Source organism: Oryx dammah, unplaced genomic scaffold (genome assembly GCF_014754425.2).
Source record: "Oryx dammah isolate SB20612 unplaced genomic scaffold, SCBI_Odam_1.1 HiC_scaffold_10, whole genome shotgun sequence".
Lineage (NCBI taxonomy): Eukaryota > Metazoa > Chordata > Mammalia > Artiodactyla > Bovidae > Oryx > Oryx dammah.
Window position 1 is genome coordinate 26,760,589 of NW_024070194.1, and position 17,535 is coordinate 26,778,123.

At 43.1% G+C, this 17,535-nt stretch overlaps 1 protein-coding gene and 1 long non-coding RNA gene across 2 annotated transcripts in view; one reads left to right on the forward strand and one right to left on the reverse strand.

Moving 5' to 3' along the window:
- Window positions 1-17,535, forward strand: part of CDH26 (cadherin 26) — a 49,293-nt gene that overhangs the window by 17,017 nt on the left and 14,741 nt on the right. Inside the window, exons 4-8 of the mRNA XM_040248711.1 lie at window positions 6,222-6,369; window positions 9,802-9,968; window positions 10,165-10,293; window positions 11,916-12,101; window positions 13,328-13,596. Of these exons, the coding sequence (XP_040104645.1) occupies window positions 6,222-6,369; window positions 9,802-9,968; window positions 10,165-10,293; window positions 11,916-12,101; window positions 13,328-13,596 (899 nt within the window). The remainder of the gene's footprint in view (window positions 1-6,221; window positions 6,370-9,801; window positions 9,969-10,164; window positions 10,294-11,915; window positions 12,102-13,327; window positions 13,597-17,535) is intronic.
- Window positions 1,168-16,808, reverse strand: LOC120869394. The gene is made up of 3 exons (XR_005722538.1): window positions 16,797-16,808; window positions 3,330-3,333; window positions 1,168-1,240 (listed from the first exon to the last, which is right to left on the reverse strand). It is a non-coding gene; the product is annotated as an uncharacterized LOC120869394 (long non-coding RNA).

Consider the following 17,535-nt stretch of genomic DNA (forward strand, 5'->3'; position numbering starts at 1 on the left):
TTGGGACAGCATCTTACAACGCTGAGCGGGACCACCATGGTGGCTGCTGATCAGCGAGCAGCGAGTCTGCTGGGGAAAAGGCCTGAGGAGGTACAAACAGTGAAGGAGATCAGGCCATGTGGGCTACGAGGAAAAGTGGAGGGTGGGGCAGATGGCTGCCTGAAGCTCTTAGGGTCCTAAGACGGCTGTCTGGTGAAGCAGCCTACTCTGGACTCTGCGGCCATAGAGGGAAGAGACAAAGTACCAGCTGGTGGCACCATCAAGTCAACCCCACACCTAACTGCACTTGAATCTGGGCTGCTCTGTCTCCAGGCTCTGAGCCTGACAGTCATGGACCCTCTCAAATAATTCAGAAAAGGTGGACTTCCCTGGTGTTCCCATGTCTAAGACGCGGTGCAGAGGGCCTGGGTTCAATCCCGGGTCAGGGAACAAGAGCCCACATACTGCAACTAAGAGTTCATAAAGATCTCCCTGCCACAAGAAGACCCAAGATTTTGTGTGCCACAACCAAGACTCACTGCAGCCAAATAAATAAATATATTTTTAAAATGTTGCAGAGGAAGAATACAAGGGAACCTCCCTCCACAACTTATGAAAGAAGAAAGGAGCTGAGCTTCCCTGGTGGCTCAGACGGTAAAGCGTCTGCCTGCAATGCGGGAGACCCAGGTTCAATTCCTGGGTCAGGAAGATCCCCTGGAGAAGGAAATGGCAATCCACTCTAGCACTCTTGCTTGGAAAATCCCATGGACGGAGGAGCCTGATAGGCTACAGTCCATGGGGTCGCAAAGAGTCGGACACGACTGAGCAACTTCAGACTCAGACTCAGCCAGGCTCCGGGCAAGTCCACCCTCCCTCATTGGAGCTTCTTCTCTGGCAATAAACCCCATACTTACTCATTGTCCCTGAGCAGGGCTCTGCATCTAGTCACCAGAGGCCCCTTGAGAGGAGAAACCAGCATTCCCACCATAAAAGGTCATTTGCTTGAGAGCTCCTTGGTTCTCCTTCTGACTCTCTGTGGACTTCCTGAAAGCTTTTCAGTCTTCAACAAATAAAATTGCTATTTTTTTCCGAAAGCAATGAGAGATTCAGTAGCAAGTCAGAGTAGACCTACTTTATATATATATATATATGATTGCCTATGCCTTATTTTGCAAGCAGGGGCCCTTTTTTAAAATTAATAGACTTTATTTCTTAGAACAATTTTAGGGTTACAGAAAAATAGATAGAAAGTACAGAATTCCTACGGGCTTCCCCAGTGACTCAGTGGTAAAGAATCTACATCCTGGAGATGCGAGTTTGACCCCTAGGTCAGGAAGATCCCCTGAAGGAGGGTATGGCAACCCACTCCAGTATTCTTGCCTGGAGAATGCCATGGACAAAGGACCCTGGCTGGCTACAGTCCATGGGGTCACAAAGAGTCAGACATGACTGAAGGGACATACCACGCATGCATGCACAGAGTTCCTATATACCTGCTCACTTTCCCACTCATCCCATAGTTTCCTCTATTATTAATATTTTGCATTACTATAGGACATTTGTTACAATCGATGAACCAATGTCATACATAATCATTAACCGAAGCCCATCGTTTACACGTGGGTTCACTCTTTGTGCTGTACATTCTCTGGGTTTTGGCAATGTATAGTGACATGTACCCACCCTTCTGGCATCATGGTTTCGCTGCCCTAAGTTTCCCCTGTGCTCCATCTATTCATTCCTTCCTCTCCTCGGAGCCCTTGGCAACTGTTGATCCTGTTACTGTCTGCACGGTTTTGCCTTTTCCAGAATATCATAGGGTTGGAATGGTACAGTCTGTCACCTGTTCAAGATTGTCTCCTTTCTCTTGGCTATATGCACTGAAGCTTCCTCCATGTCTTTTCATTGCTGAAAAGTATTCCGTTGTGGAATACTATGGATGTACCGCTCTTTGTTTATCCGTTCACCTGCTGAAGGCCATCTTGGTTGCTTCCAAATTTTGATGATTATCAATAAAACTGAACATCCATGTTCAGGACGTAACATGATTGTTGGATTGTGTGGTAAGAATATGTTTAATTTTGTAAGAAATTGCCAAACTGTCTTCCAAAGTAGCTATACCGTTTGCATTCCCACAAGTAGTGAATGAGACTTTCCTGTTGCTTATCTTACTTTTTAGGTATAAAGCTAATAAAGGCTTCTTATGGAATTTAAAAATCCATAAGAATTTATTTATGTATTTATGCTAATGGTATAGTCATTAAAAACCTCTCCTCACTCCCAAATTTCTTCTCTGATCTGATTCCACAGAGGTGACCACCTTGCATCTATGTCCTTGCAAGCATTTGTATTGCCTATTGTCAACATTCATAGGCTAAAAATTTATTAAATTTTATGAAAATTAAGGATTCCATTTAAACATTTTGACCTCGTGCAAGAACAGTAATTTCTCTGCATGAATAGTCTCTAAATCGCCCTGACATGACAGGTGCATTTGTGATACTGGAGAACTGCTCACTCTTCAGGGCGCAGGGTCATTTCTGGATCCCTCTGATGTGGTCTCTGAGTCACTTTCTGTTTCTTCTGCCCTAAAGATAAATGACTAAGACAGTGGTGCCTTGTCCCTTAAAACCTTGCCTTCAAGTTCAGTTCAGTTCAGTCGCTCAGTCGTGTCCGACTCTTTGAGACACCATGAACCGCAGCACGCCAGGCCTCCCTGTCCATCACCAACTCCCAGAGTTCACTCAAACTCACGTCCATTGAGTCGGTGATGCCATCCAGCCATCTCATCCTCTGTTGACCCCTTCTCTTCCTGCCCTCAATCTTTCCCAGCATCAGGGTCTTTTCACATAAGTCAGCTCTTCGCATCAGGTGGCCAAAGTATTAGAGTTTCAGCTTCAACTTCAGTCCTATCAAAGAACACCCAGGACTGATCTCCTTTAGGATGGACTGGTTGGATCTCTGTGCAGTCCAAAGGACTCTCAAGAGTCTTCTCCAACACCACAGTTCAAAAGCATCAATTCTTCGGCCCTCAGCTTTCTTTATAGTCCAACTCTCACATCCATACATGACCACTGGAAAAACCATAGCCTTGACCAGATGGACCTTTGTCGACAAAGTAATGTCTCTGCTTTTGAATATGCTATCTAGGTTGGTCATAACTTTCCTTCCAAGGAGTAAGCATCTTTTAATTTCATGGCTGCAATCACCATCTGCAGTGATTTTGGAGGCCCCAAAAATAAAGTTAGCCACTGTTTCCACTGTTTCCCCATCTATTTGCCATGAAGTGATGGGACCGGATGCCATGATCTTCGTTTTCTGAATGTTGAGCTTTAAGCCAACTTTTTCACTCTTCTCTTTCACTTTCATCAAGAGGCTGTTTAGTTCTTCTTCACTTTCTGCCATCAGGGTGGAGTCATCTGCATATCGGAGGTTATCGATATTTCTCCCGGCAATCTTGATGCCAGCTTGTGCTTCCTCCAGCCCAGTTTTTCTCACAATGTACTCTGCATATGTTAAATAAGCAGGGTGACAATATATAGCCTTGAAGTACCCCTTTTTCTGTTTGGAACCAGTCTGTTGTCTTCAAGAGTTGGCACCAATTGCCTCATTGGTGCTGAGGCAATCTCATGGACCACCCTCCTGAATGAACCATTTGAGGAAGATGCTCTCTAAGTGTCCTCAGGAGTGGACTTAAGAACATTGCTTTTGTTTATATGTTTTTATATTTAATATTTTGTGTGTCCTTACAGCTTCACATGGAGCTTCCCAGGTGGTACTAGTGGTAAAGAACCTGCTTGCCAGTGCAGGAGATGCAAGAGATGTGGGTCTGATCTCTGGTTCAGGAAGAGCTCCTGGAGAAGGAAATGGCAACCTACTCCAGTATTCTTGCCTGGAGAATCCCATGGACAGAGGAGCCTGGTGGGCTACAGCCCATAGGGTCGCAGAAAGTCAGTCTTGACTAAAGGACTTAGCACGCATGCACGCACAACTTCACATAATCATTTGCAAAAAATATGGTAACAACAGGGTGTAATTGGCTTTCAAGGAGACAGAAGGACCCAAGGATTCCCACTGGCACCTCAGCTTTCATTGCACACGTGCATGTATGCACACATGCACGCACACCAATTTTAGCATCTGCTCAGAGCAGAATGATGGGAGTAGCTCTGCAGTGGGGGTCGTGTAAGGACACTTGTCCTCTCAAGATGCTTCCATTCACTTACATCTTCAGCAGTTCCAGAGAATGCCCTTTCTAGCAAGCAATCATTAGTCGGTGCTGGGATGGGTACTGTTATTTTCAAAAAACAGAATCAAGGCTCTTGTGGTTCAGGCTGCCTTTTTGTCAGTTTCCACATGTAACAGCTGTTTTGTGTAAGTGGGTGATGATGCAGTTCCTGAATCTCTTATAGATGTGATTTGGCTGAGGCAGAATGATGGACCTGGCCCATGAGCTTTCTGCTTTTGACAGTGATTCTGTTATGGGGCACAAATCAGGGACATACACAAGACCTTGTGAGTTCATGATCCCTCAGATCAATGGCATCTTCACCATGTTTGTTCCTTTGTCAGTGGCAAATGTGTGGCTTATTTTCTTTCTACCTTTTCATTCCACCAGCTTCCCTGGTGGCTCAGACAGTAAAGCGTCTGCCTGCAATGCGGGAGACCCAGGTTTGATCCCTGGGTTGGGAAGATCCCCTGGAGAAGGAAATGGCAATCCACTCCAGCACTCTTGCCTGGAAAATCCCATGGATGGAGGAGCCTGATAGGCCCCATGGGGTCCATGGGGTCGCAAAGAGTCGGGCACGGCTAAGCGACTTCACTTTCACTTCACTTTTTCATTCCATAAATACTTCTCCAATCTGATTCACTGTGAGTTGAGTTTTGCAAGACTCCCAAGTCTCCAGGAATGCTACCAAAGCAGAAACTTTTACACCACCACACTGTCAAAAAGACTTCTGGTTGCTTCTTCACACCCAAGCCTTTGATGTGAAGAATAAAAGAACTGCACGTTTATTTCACTAAACATTTTGTATAAGCAGAATATAATTCAGGCAAAGTGTCTTGGTAACATGCTTTCAACAGGGAATTTAAGACCTAGAAGTTATAGTACAGGCAAATCTCAAAAATCCCTATTGCCAAACAAAAATGGTTGCATGTCTGTAAACAATTATTTTGCAAGCTTTTAGTGAGCTGCTAGCTTCTACAGAATCAAAGCACGAAGAGAAAGTCTGAGTTTGATATTTGAATGTTGAGAGGAAAATGCATTTTGATTTGTTGTGTTTTAATTATCATTTAGTTCAAAATATTTTCTGATTTCCGTTGTGATTTCTTCTTTGATCTGTACATTATTTAGAAATGCTTTGCTTAACTTCCGAACACTTGGGGTTGTAAATTATCTTTCTTAACGATTTCTAGCTTATTATTCTGTGTGTGTGTGTGTGTATGTGTGTGTGTGTGTGTGTGTGTGTGTGTGTGTGTGTGTTTGGTTGCTCAGTTGTGTTGGACTCTTTGAGACCCTTTGGATGGTAGCCCACCAGGCTCCTCTGTCCATGGGATCTTTCAGGCAAGAATACTGGCGTGGGCTGCAGTGTCCTCCTCCAGGGCATCTTCCCAACCCAGGGATTGAAGCCTCATCTCCTGTGTCTCCTGCATTGCAGTCAGATTCTTTATCCACTGAGCCATCAAGGAAGCCCATAGGTGTCCTAGTTTATTTATTTATTGGTTGTGGGGCTTGCGGGGATCGAACTTGGGCCCACGGCAGTGAAAGCATTAAGTCCTAAGCACTAGAGCTGCAGGGAATCCCTAGTCCTAGTTGCTTTTAAATGTTCCCTCTCCCCAAAGCTCAAGTGTTTTCTCTCTGCAACGTTTCACCAATATGCAGTAGTGTGCTTACTTTTCATTACAAGACATATAGTATATAGGAACTGAGGCTCGTAACAACTTGCCTATGTTGATACAAGTGGAGAAATTGAGATTTGAACCTACTATTAATAATAATAATGAATGGAGTGTTTTTTCAAGTCAGCTCATTGATCTGTCCTACAAATACTTGTTGAGTGCCCAGTCTACGCTCAGTGCCTGGGGTCGCGGGGTGAATGAGAGCCTGTGACCCTTGCCTTCAGGAACTTTCAGTCTGTGGAAGACACTGATGTAGGGCACACAGTATTACTGACTGGTATGGGATTCGTGCCATCAAATCAATGGTTCTGCAACAGTAACATGGTTTCTCTGCTTCTTAGGTTTATTTTGATGTTGCCAATCGCTTAACAGGACACATCGTGGATAAATCCTTGATTATCAACATCAGGATCAACGATGTGAATGATCATGCTCCCGAGTTCCCTGAGAAGGAATTTAACATCAGTGTGAAGGAGGACCACGCCACAGGTGTGCAAGGTGGGGCTGAGGGGGTCCCTGTCTTCTCTGTGCTGTGAAGGTTTTCCAGCTTCTGTACTGACAGGGCGCCTCAGTCCTAGTTGTCTTCAGGGAAGCCTCTCACTGTTCACATCCCAAAGGTCACAGGCCCTGGATGAGAGCAAAATGCCATGAGGTCTCCATGCCCCCCTTTTATCAGCAGCAAAATGATGTGGAAATTGTCAGTTGGAAAAGCTAATCCGTAAATATCAACCTAAAATAAATGAACTGAGGAAGAAGAAGCAGAGGTGGGTGGTGGGATCCTGAATATCTCTGTGAAGTTCTCATCTGTAAACATCTGTAAAATAGCAGCAAGATGGCATCTAAAAGTCCTGAGCTAGGATTCTGCGAGTCTTGAAACCCGAACCATCCTCATTAAAATGTGCATCTATTTGAATAACAAAAAGCATTATTTATTTTGCAAAACAGTCTCTAGGAAATTTGGAAAATTCCAAGAAACAAAAAGACTAAAATAGGAAGCATCTTTAATGTTACCAATTAGAGATAAGTACTGTTAATGTTCTAGTTTATATTCTTTCAATATTTTTCTTTGCACTTTACATATGTGTGTGTATACACACATGGTATGTTACATTTATATGTGTGTATATATTCACAGATTTACACACATAATTACAAATGTATATTTGTATATCTACATATTTTTTTCATCTTTATCATAGTACAAAATGTATATGTGTTTATATTCAGTTCAGTTCAGTTCAGTCGCTCAGTCGTGTCCGAGTCTTTGCGACCCCATGAATTGCAGCACGCCAGGCCTCCCTGTCCATCACCAACTCCCGGAGTTCACTCAGACTCACATCCATTGAGTCAGTGATGCCATCCAGCCATCTCATCCTCTGTCGTCCCCTTCTCCTCCTGCCCCCAATCCCTCCCAGCATCAGAGTCTTTTCCAATGAGTCAACTCTTCGCATGAGGTGGCCAAAATACTGGAGTTTCAGCTTTAACATCATTCCTTCCAAAGAAATCCCAGGGTTGATCTCCTTCAGAATGGACTGGTTGGACCTCCTTGCAGTCCAAGGGACTCTCAAGAGTCTTCTCCAACACCACAGTTCAAAAGTTCAATTCTTTGGTGCTCAACCTTCTTCACAGTCCAACTCTCACATCCTTACATGACCACTGGAAAAACCATGGCCTTGACTAGAAGGACCTTAGTCGGCAAAGTAATGTCTCTGCTTTTGAATATGCTATCTAGGTGGCTCGTAACTTTTCTTCCAAGGAATAAGTGTCTTTTAATTTCATGGCTGCAGTCACCATCTGCAGTGATTATGGAGCCCCCAAAATAAAGTCTGACACTGTTTCCACTGTTTCCCCATCTATTTCCCATGAAGTGATGGGACCGGATGCCATGATCTTTGTTTTCTGAATGTTGAGCTTTAAGCCAACTTTTTCACTCTCCTCTTTCACTTTCATCAAGAGGCTTTTTAGTTCCTCTTCACTTTCTGCCATAAGGGTGGTGTCATCTGCATACCTGAGGTTATTGATGTTTCTCCCAGCAATCTTGATTCCAGCTTGTGTTTCTTCCAGTCCAGCGTTTCTCATGATGTACTCTGCATAGAAGTTAAATACGCAGGGTGACAATATACAGCCTTGACGCACTCCTTTTCCTATTTGGAACCAGTCTGTTGTTCCATGTCCAGTTCTAACTGTTGCTTCCTGACCTGCATATAGGTTTCTCAAGAGGCAGGTCAGATGGTCTGGTATTCCCATCTCTTTCAGAATTTTCCACAGTTTATTGTGATCCACACAGTCAAAGGCTTTGGCATAGTCAATAAAGCAGAAATAGATGTTTTTCTGGAACTCTCTTGCTTTTTCCATGATCCAGCAGATGTTGGCAATTTTATCTCTGGTTCCTCTGCCTTTTCTAAAACCAGCTTGAACATCAGGGAGTTCACGGTTCACATATTGTTGAAACCTGGCTTAGAGAATTTTGAGCATCACTTTACTAGCATGTGAGATGAGTGCAATTGTTCGGTAGTTTGAGCATTCTTTGGCATTGTCTTTCTTTGGGATTGGAATGAAAACTGACATTTTCCAGTCCTGTGGCCACTGCTGAGTTTTCTAAATTTGCTGGCATATTGAGTGCAGCACTTTCACAGCATCATCTTTCAGGATTTGAAATAGCTCTACTGGAATTCCATCACCTCTACTAGCTTTGTTCATAGTGATGCTTTCTAAGGCCCACTTGACTTCACATTCCAGGATGTCTGGCTCTAGATAAGTGATCACACCATCGTGATTATCTGGGTTGTGAAGATCTTTTTTGTACAGTGCTTCTGTGTATTCTTGCCACCTCTTCTTAATATCTTCTGCTTCTGTTAGGTCCATACCATTTCTGTCCTTTATTGAGCCCATCTTTGCATGAAATGTTCCCTTGGTATCACATATGTATAAATATATGAGCTGAAGAAGGACATGGCCACCCATTCCAGGATTCTTGCCTAGGGAATCCCATGGACAGAAGCCTGGTGGACTATTTTTCATGGGATCACAAAAAGTCGAACACAACTGAGTGACTAACACACACACAAATATATGAGCATGAGTTTTTATGTGTGCATATTTAAGAATTTTCTCTTTAAAAATGCAGTTTTAACCTAACAGTATTCTCCCAGAGCATCTTGTGTGTCATATTTTATTTTATGGACGTGCTTTAAGATTTTTAACCAATCTTCTTTTGTTGCACATTTACATCTCATTGTCACATTTTGTTATTTTTACAAAACATGCTTCAATGAACATATCTGAGCTAAAAGCGTGTGCCAAGCATTGGCTACTTAGCACAAATTCAGACAGGTAGAATTGCTGCTTTAAACGACACACACAACTTTCGTGTTGCAATTTATCTATAGCCCAGCAGCATATGACAGGGCTTAGTGTATTGTTCATCTCTAATTACCAAGTGCTTGAACATGTGATGACTTTCCTGGCCATTTCTAGCTCCCTTGTCAGTTGCTTGTTTCTTTTCTTTGTCCACTTCTGTTAGCATCATTGTCATTTTTTCTTCTTGACTTCAACCTCCTCCTTTGACATTAAGAATGTCTATGTCTCTGTCAGCCAACATGTATTCCAAATATATTTTCCTGGTTTATCAGTTCCTTCCTTTTATTTATAGTTTTTTTGCCACACACTTAAAAATCGATCTATTGATTTTGTCCTTTAAGCCTCTGAATTTGCAATCATGATTAGAAAGTCCTTCTTGACCTTATGACGATTTAAATATTCGTCTTCATTTTGTCTAGTATGTCTATAGCTTGACTTTTGTATTTACATACTCAGTCCATTCTGGTGTAAGCCCCAGTGCCATTCAGCAAAGAATCATTCTTCTACTGGTTGGATAGGCTGCTGTTGGCCAATAGTAACAATTTAAAAAATTCTTTCCAGGTCAACCTGTTTTTCAGATGTTAGCAGTGGATCTGGATCAAGAAAATACTCCAAACTCTCAAGTGCTTTACTTCCTTGTTTCTCAAACACCGGTACTGAGAGAGAGTGGTTTCCGGATTGACCGTGTTAGTGGAGAAGTGCGACTGTCAGGATGCTTAGATTATGAGGTTATGTGCACTTTATTGCTTTGGAAAAATAAAATGGGTTCCCCCTTTCTGAGCCCCAGACTTAGGGTTTGCATTTGCAGTGAGAAACCCTCTGTGGCTATACTGGCTACTGAAATTGCTAAAATGGAACATTTCTGTATTAGATTTCCTTTTCCTGTGTTTGAAGGGTTTCACCTACCTTTTCCTTCTTATGTAGATGGCACCTCGGTTTACACTACTCATTGGAGCGAGGGATTACGGCCACCCGCCGCTCTCATCCACAGCCACTGTCCATGTGCACGTGCAAGACAGCAACAACCACATGCCCAGGTTCACGCAGGACCACGTAAGTCCCCACACGAACAGCCTCCATGCCCCAGGCTCTGTTTGCTGAGGGAATTCCTCCATCACCCAAGACACAGGCAATCTCCAAAATAACTTCAGCTTAGAATCAAGAAGTCAATTGCATTGATAGGGAACCAGTTAATAGCAATCATGTGAGCCTACATTTGTTACTATTTTGGGCCAGAATGGTGTTCAGAGTGTTGACAGGAATCCCTAGGTTTTCACTGGTTGGAGCTGCTGCGTTTTCCATCCTGCAGGTGAGAAGGCCAAGGCTCGGGGAAGACAAAGGATCCAGGCTCCGTGCACTTCAGGGCCTCTCACTTTCCACACTGCTGATGTTTTGGAGATGGAGGAAGGGCACAGAGGGGGTGGGGAGGGGCTGCCCAGTGACCTGTACCATGTTGAACAATAGCATCCTTGACCTCTGCTGACTGGAGGCCAGTAGCATCCCAAGTCGTGACAACCAGAAATGTCTGCCACCATGCCCAATTGTCCCAAGCCTGACCCACAATGTTCAGAGCTCTGAAATAAGAAGATGGGCAGGCAGACTTGGGCCAGGCCTTCCTCAGCTCACCTGGTTTATGTATTGGGCTCCACATAAGATTTCACAGGCTGCTAGGTCCTCAGGCTTGAAGAAGGTGCTGGCACTCATTGTCCCAATCAGTTTGGGAATACAAAACCACTTAAAATGCAGAAGATTGCAAAGAGAGGAAATAAAAACCAGTCATGATCTGCTTTTAGTTTCTTAATTTTTCACTCTTCCATATTAATTTTTAAGAGGAAAACGTCCATTGTATTTCTGTCTTTCTTCTGACCCCTCTCAGGGAGGTCTTTTCTGATGACCTGGTTAAATTCCCAACCTGACCCCCCAACATACATACACTCAGTTCTCAGCTCCTTGGGGATGGGATTTTTGCTGTTTTGTTCACAGCATCTAAACCAGAATCTGGTACACAACAGTCTTTGTTGAATAAACAAATGCTACAAACACTTATTTTTTGTGTCATTTTAAAAAATTAATTGTATAAACTGAAGTTTAAATATTTCCAATGAAAGCACTTCACTTAACAGTATGTAATAATTGAAATATATTTATTATATCTGAGTCTTATTTCAAAATCCTTCTCCGACTTAGTAAAAAGCTGTACTCTTGAAAGTAGGGTTGGAAAAAAAATACACATTGTTATTTTGATGTGCTGGAGAAATTATCTTGTCACCAAAAGTATTGAATAAGGAGGTATTTTAAAGATCTATTATGTATTAGAAAGATTATCACCTTAATTAAAATACACAAGAGCTCTATCCTAGTAGAGTTAGATTTTTGTAGGCAGCATAAAATAAGGTGTGTACTATTATTCTAAAAAGTGGTGCCTTGCATTGGATAGAAGGGCACTTTTAAAGTTATGCAGCTCTTCAGTTATTTGGGCATCCAGTCACAGGGACGAGATAATTTGTTGTTGACACATTTTCTGCTATAACAGACAGACTTCCAGATCCTTAGCGGTCAAGTTCAATCATAGGAGAAGCATCCAAGTTGTCTCTCTATGTTTTCTTTCTTCTTCTCTGTTCTCGTTTCCGACTGTATTTCTTTTTCTCCACGACAATGGCGATCATCTCTCTCAGTATAACATTCAGATTTCGGAAGGCTGGGCCAGCCAGGGTGTGTTACGTCTCGGGGTTCAAGATGGTGATTCACCATCTACAGCAGCGTGGAGAGTGAAGTTCAACATAACAAATGGCAACGAAGAAGGACATTTTGACATTTCGACGGATCCTGAGACCAATGAAGGGATTTTAAATGTTATCAAGGTAAATGCATCCGAGCCGGTGGCTGTAGATACCGAGGCCCTTTCTGTAGGACTCCTGACAATGAAGTAGGTGCCAACAGATGACCCATGTGTTCTGAGCACATGGCCTGCTGGGTCACAAGTCACCATGGCCAGTGAGGAACGCAGGGCTGTGGGGATCCTCAGCTTTTTGCCTTCATCGCTCCTCCCATCAAAATCATATCAGTATTCAAGATTATTTTTGATATGACCAGTTACTTCAACATTAAATTCTTTGGGTCTGTTTTAGACAAAATTTAGTAGGTTTATGTAGTCCCTAAAGTGTTTCTTTCTCCTGATGTGATAAAATCATTGATGACATTTTCTCGAACCCCATGAGTGCATTTTTATTCTGGGTTTGAAATAAATTAGAACATTTGCATGGACCCGTAAAAATACTGTGGGCTCCTGACACTATGCCTGCTGTGCCTAATAGAGAGCTGGCCCTGCAGTAAAGTATTATTATCTCATTTAATGATGAAGAAACTGAAGCCCAGTGAGGCTGGGTTGTTTTCACGAAGTCACATGACTGGAGCAGGGGTTCTGACTGGAGCAGTCTGACTCTAGTGCCTTTAGTCTTAATTGCTCTCAGTGGACCCTAGAATGACCAGTGCCTCTGGTGTAGTGCAAGTGAGTCAGCCTGGGGGTCAGCTTCAAAGGCAGACCTGAATGAATATATCTGGAGTGGGGCCGATTCTGCTTGTCAGTGTAACAAGCTCCCGGATGATGCCGAGGGGCCATACTACGCTGTGAATAGCAGAGCTCTGTGGGTTTTCCATGCCAAATGCCTGGGGCTGGATTTCCCAAATATTCCTAGTCTTTCAACCCTTTTAAGTCACTGACCACTTTGTCCCCTGAATAGCTATGATCATTAATATCCATATTTCCCTAAGCGCCACTGGGTTTTTGCAGGAGGGTTGTCACATTAAAGTTTCATTAGGTTATGGTTTTTGTTGCATTTTTCATTACCCTCTGACTGATGGTGGCTCTTTTCAACCAGGAGGAGGGAGGGGGAAAAAAAAAAGAACTCTATAAATGATTTGAAAATGGGCTGACAACTGTCTTTTGATCATTATCAAAGACAATGTAAATAATAAATGAAGCACAGAAGCCACAGGCGCTGGGTTAGCAGTGACAACTCATGCTGAGAGGCTCCCTCTGGCCGGCAGAGCTGCGGGGACTAATGAAACCTTCTCTCTGGGACGGCAGCCTTTGGACCATGAGACTCAGCCAGCATGGAGCCTGGTCGTGGTCGTGGAGAACGAAGAGCCGCTCTTCTCCTGCGAAGGGGGGCAGCTGCAGAGGCCCCACCATGCCTCGGCCAGTGCCACCGTGAGTGTGCGGGTGACCAATGCCAACGACCCGCCCACCTTCCACCCGAGGACCTTCATCGTCAGTGAGGTCGATGGCGCAGGGCCGGGGACTCAGCTGGGAATGTTCAACGCTACAGATCCAGATCGAACCACCGGCCAGATAAGGTGGGGAGACTGGAGTGGGAAGGGCAGGAGTTCATGCAGAATTAGCCACGTGCTGGAGAGGGTTCCTGTTCGAAACTGGCTCCTTCTATGTGCTCCTGAGGGCGACTCCATCCCAGTTGTGAAAATGCGATAAGTCACCCACCCCAGAACTCCCCTAGCCCAGGTTCAATGCCGTTTTCCTTCTGTAGTGTCCTCTGACCCTCGTGGGAGGAATTCACTTGTTCGTTTCCTTTGCATAGAGCACACAATTATTTTACAGTCTTTTTCCTGTGTTAAAATAATTTGTTATGTATTTCTAGTCCCTCTTTACCAAATGTTGTAAACTGGCAGCCTTGTGGCTTCTGGCCAGCAGAAGTGTTTTCAATTGTGGCAACATGTACATAGAGTTTACCATTATCACTGTTTTCAAGTATGTGGTTCAGGGACATTGAGCACATTTATGCTGTATGTCACATTGCACCTTCCCACCACCCATCTGCAAAATCTCTCCTCCGTCTCATGTCCCCAGATTAAAACTCTGCACCCAGTAAACAATAAACCCCCCATTCTCCCCCACCTCTAGGACCCTGCACAGCCATTTTACTTTCTGTCTCTATGTATGTGACTGCTCTAAGTACTTCATATAAATGGGATCACACAGACTTTCCTTTTGTGACTGGCATATTTCACTTGGCATACATAGTGTCTTCAAGTTTCATTCATGCTCTAGCATGTGCCAGAATTTCCTTCCTTTTAAAGCTGAATAATATTTCCACTGTGTGTATATACCACGTTTTGTTTACCCATTCATCTGTTGATGGATACTTGGATTGCTTAGTGTTTTGTTTTTTAAAAATGAAATTGCCACAATCCCCAGGAAGGTGGCAGAGTGGAAAGCGCCAGGAATTGGTCTCCCCATCCGGACAATGATGGTGCTGGCAGAATTTGTCTGATGGACTGAATTTGGAACTCAGGAATCTGTGGAAGGATTGCAACTTCCAGGGAAGACAGTGCAAACCATGGTTCACTGCGGTTCATCTCGGCTGTTAGCTCAGTACCTCCCTCACATCCAGCCCCATGCAAAGCAGCTATGTCTCTATCCCTGGAACTGGTTAACACAGCCTGTGGGAGCCAGGGTGGGTGAAAAATTAACAGACATTAATTCCCTTCTCATCAGTAATTAATTTAGACATATAAAGATTAAACTCTCCAATTAAAAGACAGAGCTTGGTAGAATGGATAAAACCCACTCCAGTACCCTTGCATGGAAAATCCAATGGACAGAGAAGCCTGGTAGGCTACAGTCCATGGGGTTGCAAAGAGTCAGACACGACTGAGTGACTTCACTTTCACTTTCTTTTCTTTTATCTTCAAGAGCCTTTCTTGATATCCAAAGACACAAATGGAAAACCTAACACCATATACAGAAATTAACTCAAGGGTTTCCCTGCTGGATCAATGGTAAAGAATCTGCCTGCCAATGCAGGAGACATGGGATCGATTCCTGATCTGGGATGATTCCACATGCAGTGGAGCAACTAAGCCCATGTGTCACAACTGTTGAACCTGTGTGCTAGAGGTGGACGCCACTGTTGAAGCCCTCGTGCACTAGAACTTCTGCTCAGCAACCAAAGAAGCCACTGCAATGAGAAGTCTGTGCACCATAACTAGAAAGTAGCCCCTGCTCGCTGCATTAACAGAAAAGTCTGAGCAGCAATGAAGACCCAGCACAGCCAAAAATAAATAAATAAAATTATTTAAAAAATTAACTCAAAATGGATCAAGTAAGTAAACGTAAGACCTAAAATAATACAACTATTAGAAGAAAACCTAGGACAAAACTTCACAACACTGGATGTGGCGATCATTTCTTGGAAATGACACCAATGGCACAGATAACAAAAGAAAAGATAGTCAAATCGGACTTCATGAAAACAGAAATTTTTTTTTTTTTTTTTTTGCATCAGAAGACACTATCCACAGAGTACAAAGGCAGAATGGGAGAAAATACTGGCAAGTCATACATCTGATAAGGGATTAATATCCAGAAAATATAGAGAACTTTGAAAACTCAACAAGAGCAACAACAACACCCTGATCCAAAAACGGACAAGAAACTTGACATTTCTCTAAAGAAGATACAAGTGGCAAACATGTACATGAAAGATATGCAACATCACTAATCATGAGGGGAATGCAAATCAAAACTGCAGTGAGATACCACTTCACACTCATCAAAAAAACCCAGAAAACAGGCTCTAGGTTCACCAGATTTGAACCACCTCCGTTCAATTGCTGATTCACACTGTTGTACAGCAGAAGGCAACATAACATTGTAAAGCAATTATCCTCCAATTAAAAAAAAACACACACACACAAAAAGGAAAACAAGTGTTGGTGAGAATGTGGAAAAATTGGTATCCTTGGGCACTGCTGGTGGGAATATAAAGTGATACAGCCTCTGAGAAAAACAGTAGGGGAGTTCCTCAAAAAATTAAAAATAGAATTACCTTATGATCCAGCAATTCTACTTCTGGGTACATGCCCAAGAGAACTGAAAACAGGGCCTCAAAGAGATGCTTGTACACCCATGTTGATAGCAGCATTAATCACAATAGCTAAAATGTGGAAGCAACCCAGGGAGCCATTGATGAATGGGAAAACAAAATGTGGTCCATACATGCAATGGAATATTATTCAGCCTTAAAAATGAACAGAATTCTGCAATATGCTCCAACATGGACGAACCCTAAGGACATTGTGCTAAGTGAAATACACTAGTCACAAAAAGACAAATTCTGTACAATTCCACTTATAGGAGGTACTTAGAGTAGTCAAAACTCATAAAGAAATAAAATATAATGGTGATTTCTAGGGGCTGGCAGGAGGGGAAATGGAGAGTTATTGTTTGGTAGGCATAGAGTTCAATTTTACAAGGATGAAAAGAGCTGTGGAGATGGATGGTGGTGATGGTTGCACAGCAATGTGATGTATTAATATTTAATCCCACTGAAATGCAATTTAAAATGGGGAAGGTGGTAAATTGTACGTTATATGCATTTTACTGCAATAAAAAGAAAGAGATAATAAAGCTGCCAGCATTTAAAAATCAAGACTATGCTAACAACCTGAATTATCTGAATGTTCTTGAAACAGAGGAATATTTGGCGTTACTGAGTCTGTGTCCTGTGGGGTCATGATCATCAGGGGCATGGGGAGACAGCCCTTTGACCTCTTGCTCATCAGTTGACATCAATCCTTATCCGACCAGCTTTGCTCATTTCTTGCACCTGCTCGGGACACCCCTGTATGCTCTAGAGTTTAAGATTCTTCCTTAGAGCAATGCTTCTCGGCTTAACCGTTGAGAAGGACCAGATTTGCTTTTTAAAATTTCCAGTTTGCTGTGGAATAATAATTTTATAAAATATTTAAAAATAAATTATAAAAAATGATCATGTGCTTGGTGGTCACAGTAATGCCACTGACTATAAAAATTTCCTGACACTTGCTTCTCAGTTTTCTCTCTTATCTCCTTGGGGGCAGCTAACCTGGAGTTCTAGACCACCACAGGTCTATGCAGGCAAGTGCTAAGTTAAAGAGGCCCAACTGTGCATGAATCAGAGTCACTTGGAAGGTCTGTTAAATGCCCTTTGCTGGGTCTCACCCTTGGGGTCTCTGATTTTGAGGTCTGGGGTTGGGACTGAGATTTGCATTTCTAACAAGTTCTAAAATGATGCCAAGGCTCCTAGTCCCTGCCTGGACCTCTTCTGGGGGATACCCACAGAGACCCCAAATCTGATTCAGGGCTATATTCCTGTCCCTAGAGTATGGTTGGTCACTTTGTAAACCCTGACTTGACAAATATCAGACAGGGAGAGCTACTGACCTTTTCCAGGGTCTTTAAGTGATAAGGAAGAGAAGGCACATGAAATCTCCTGTCTTCAGCTGTTTTGGGGAACG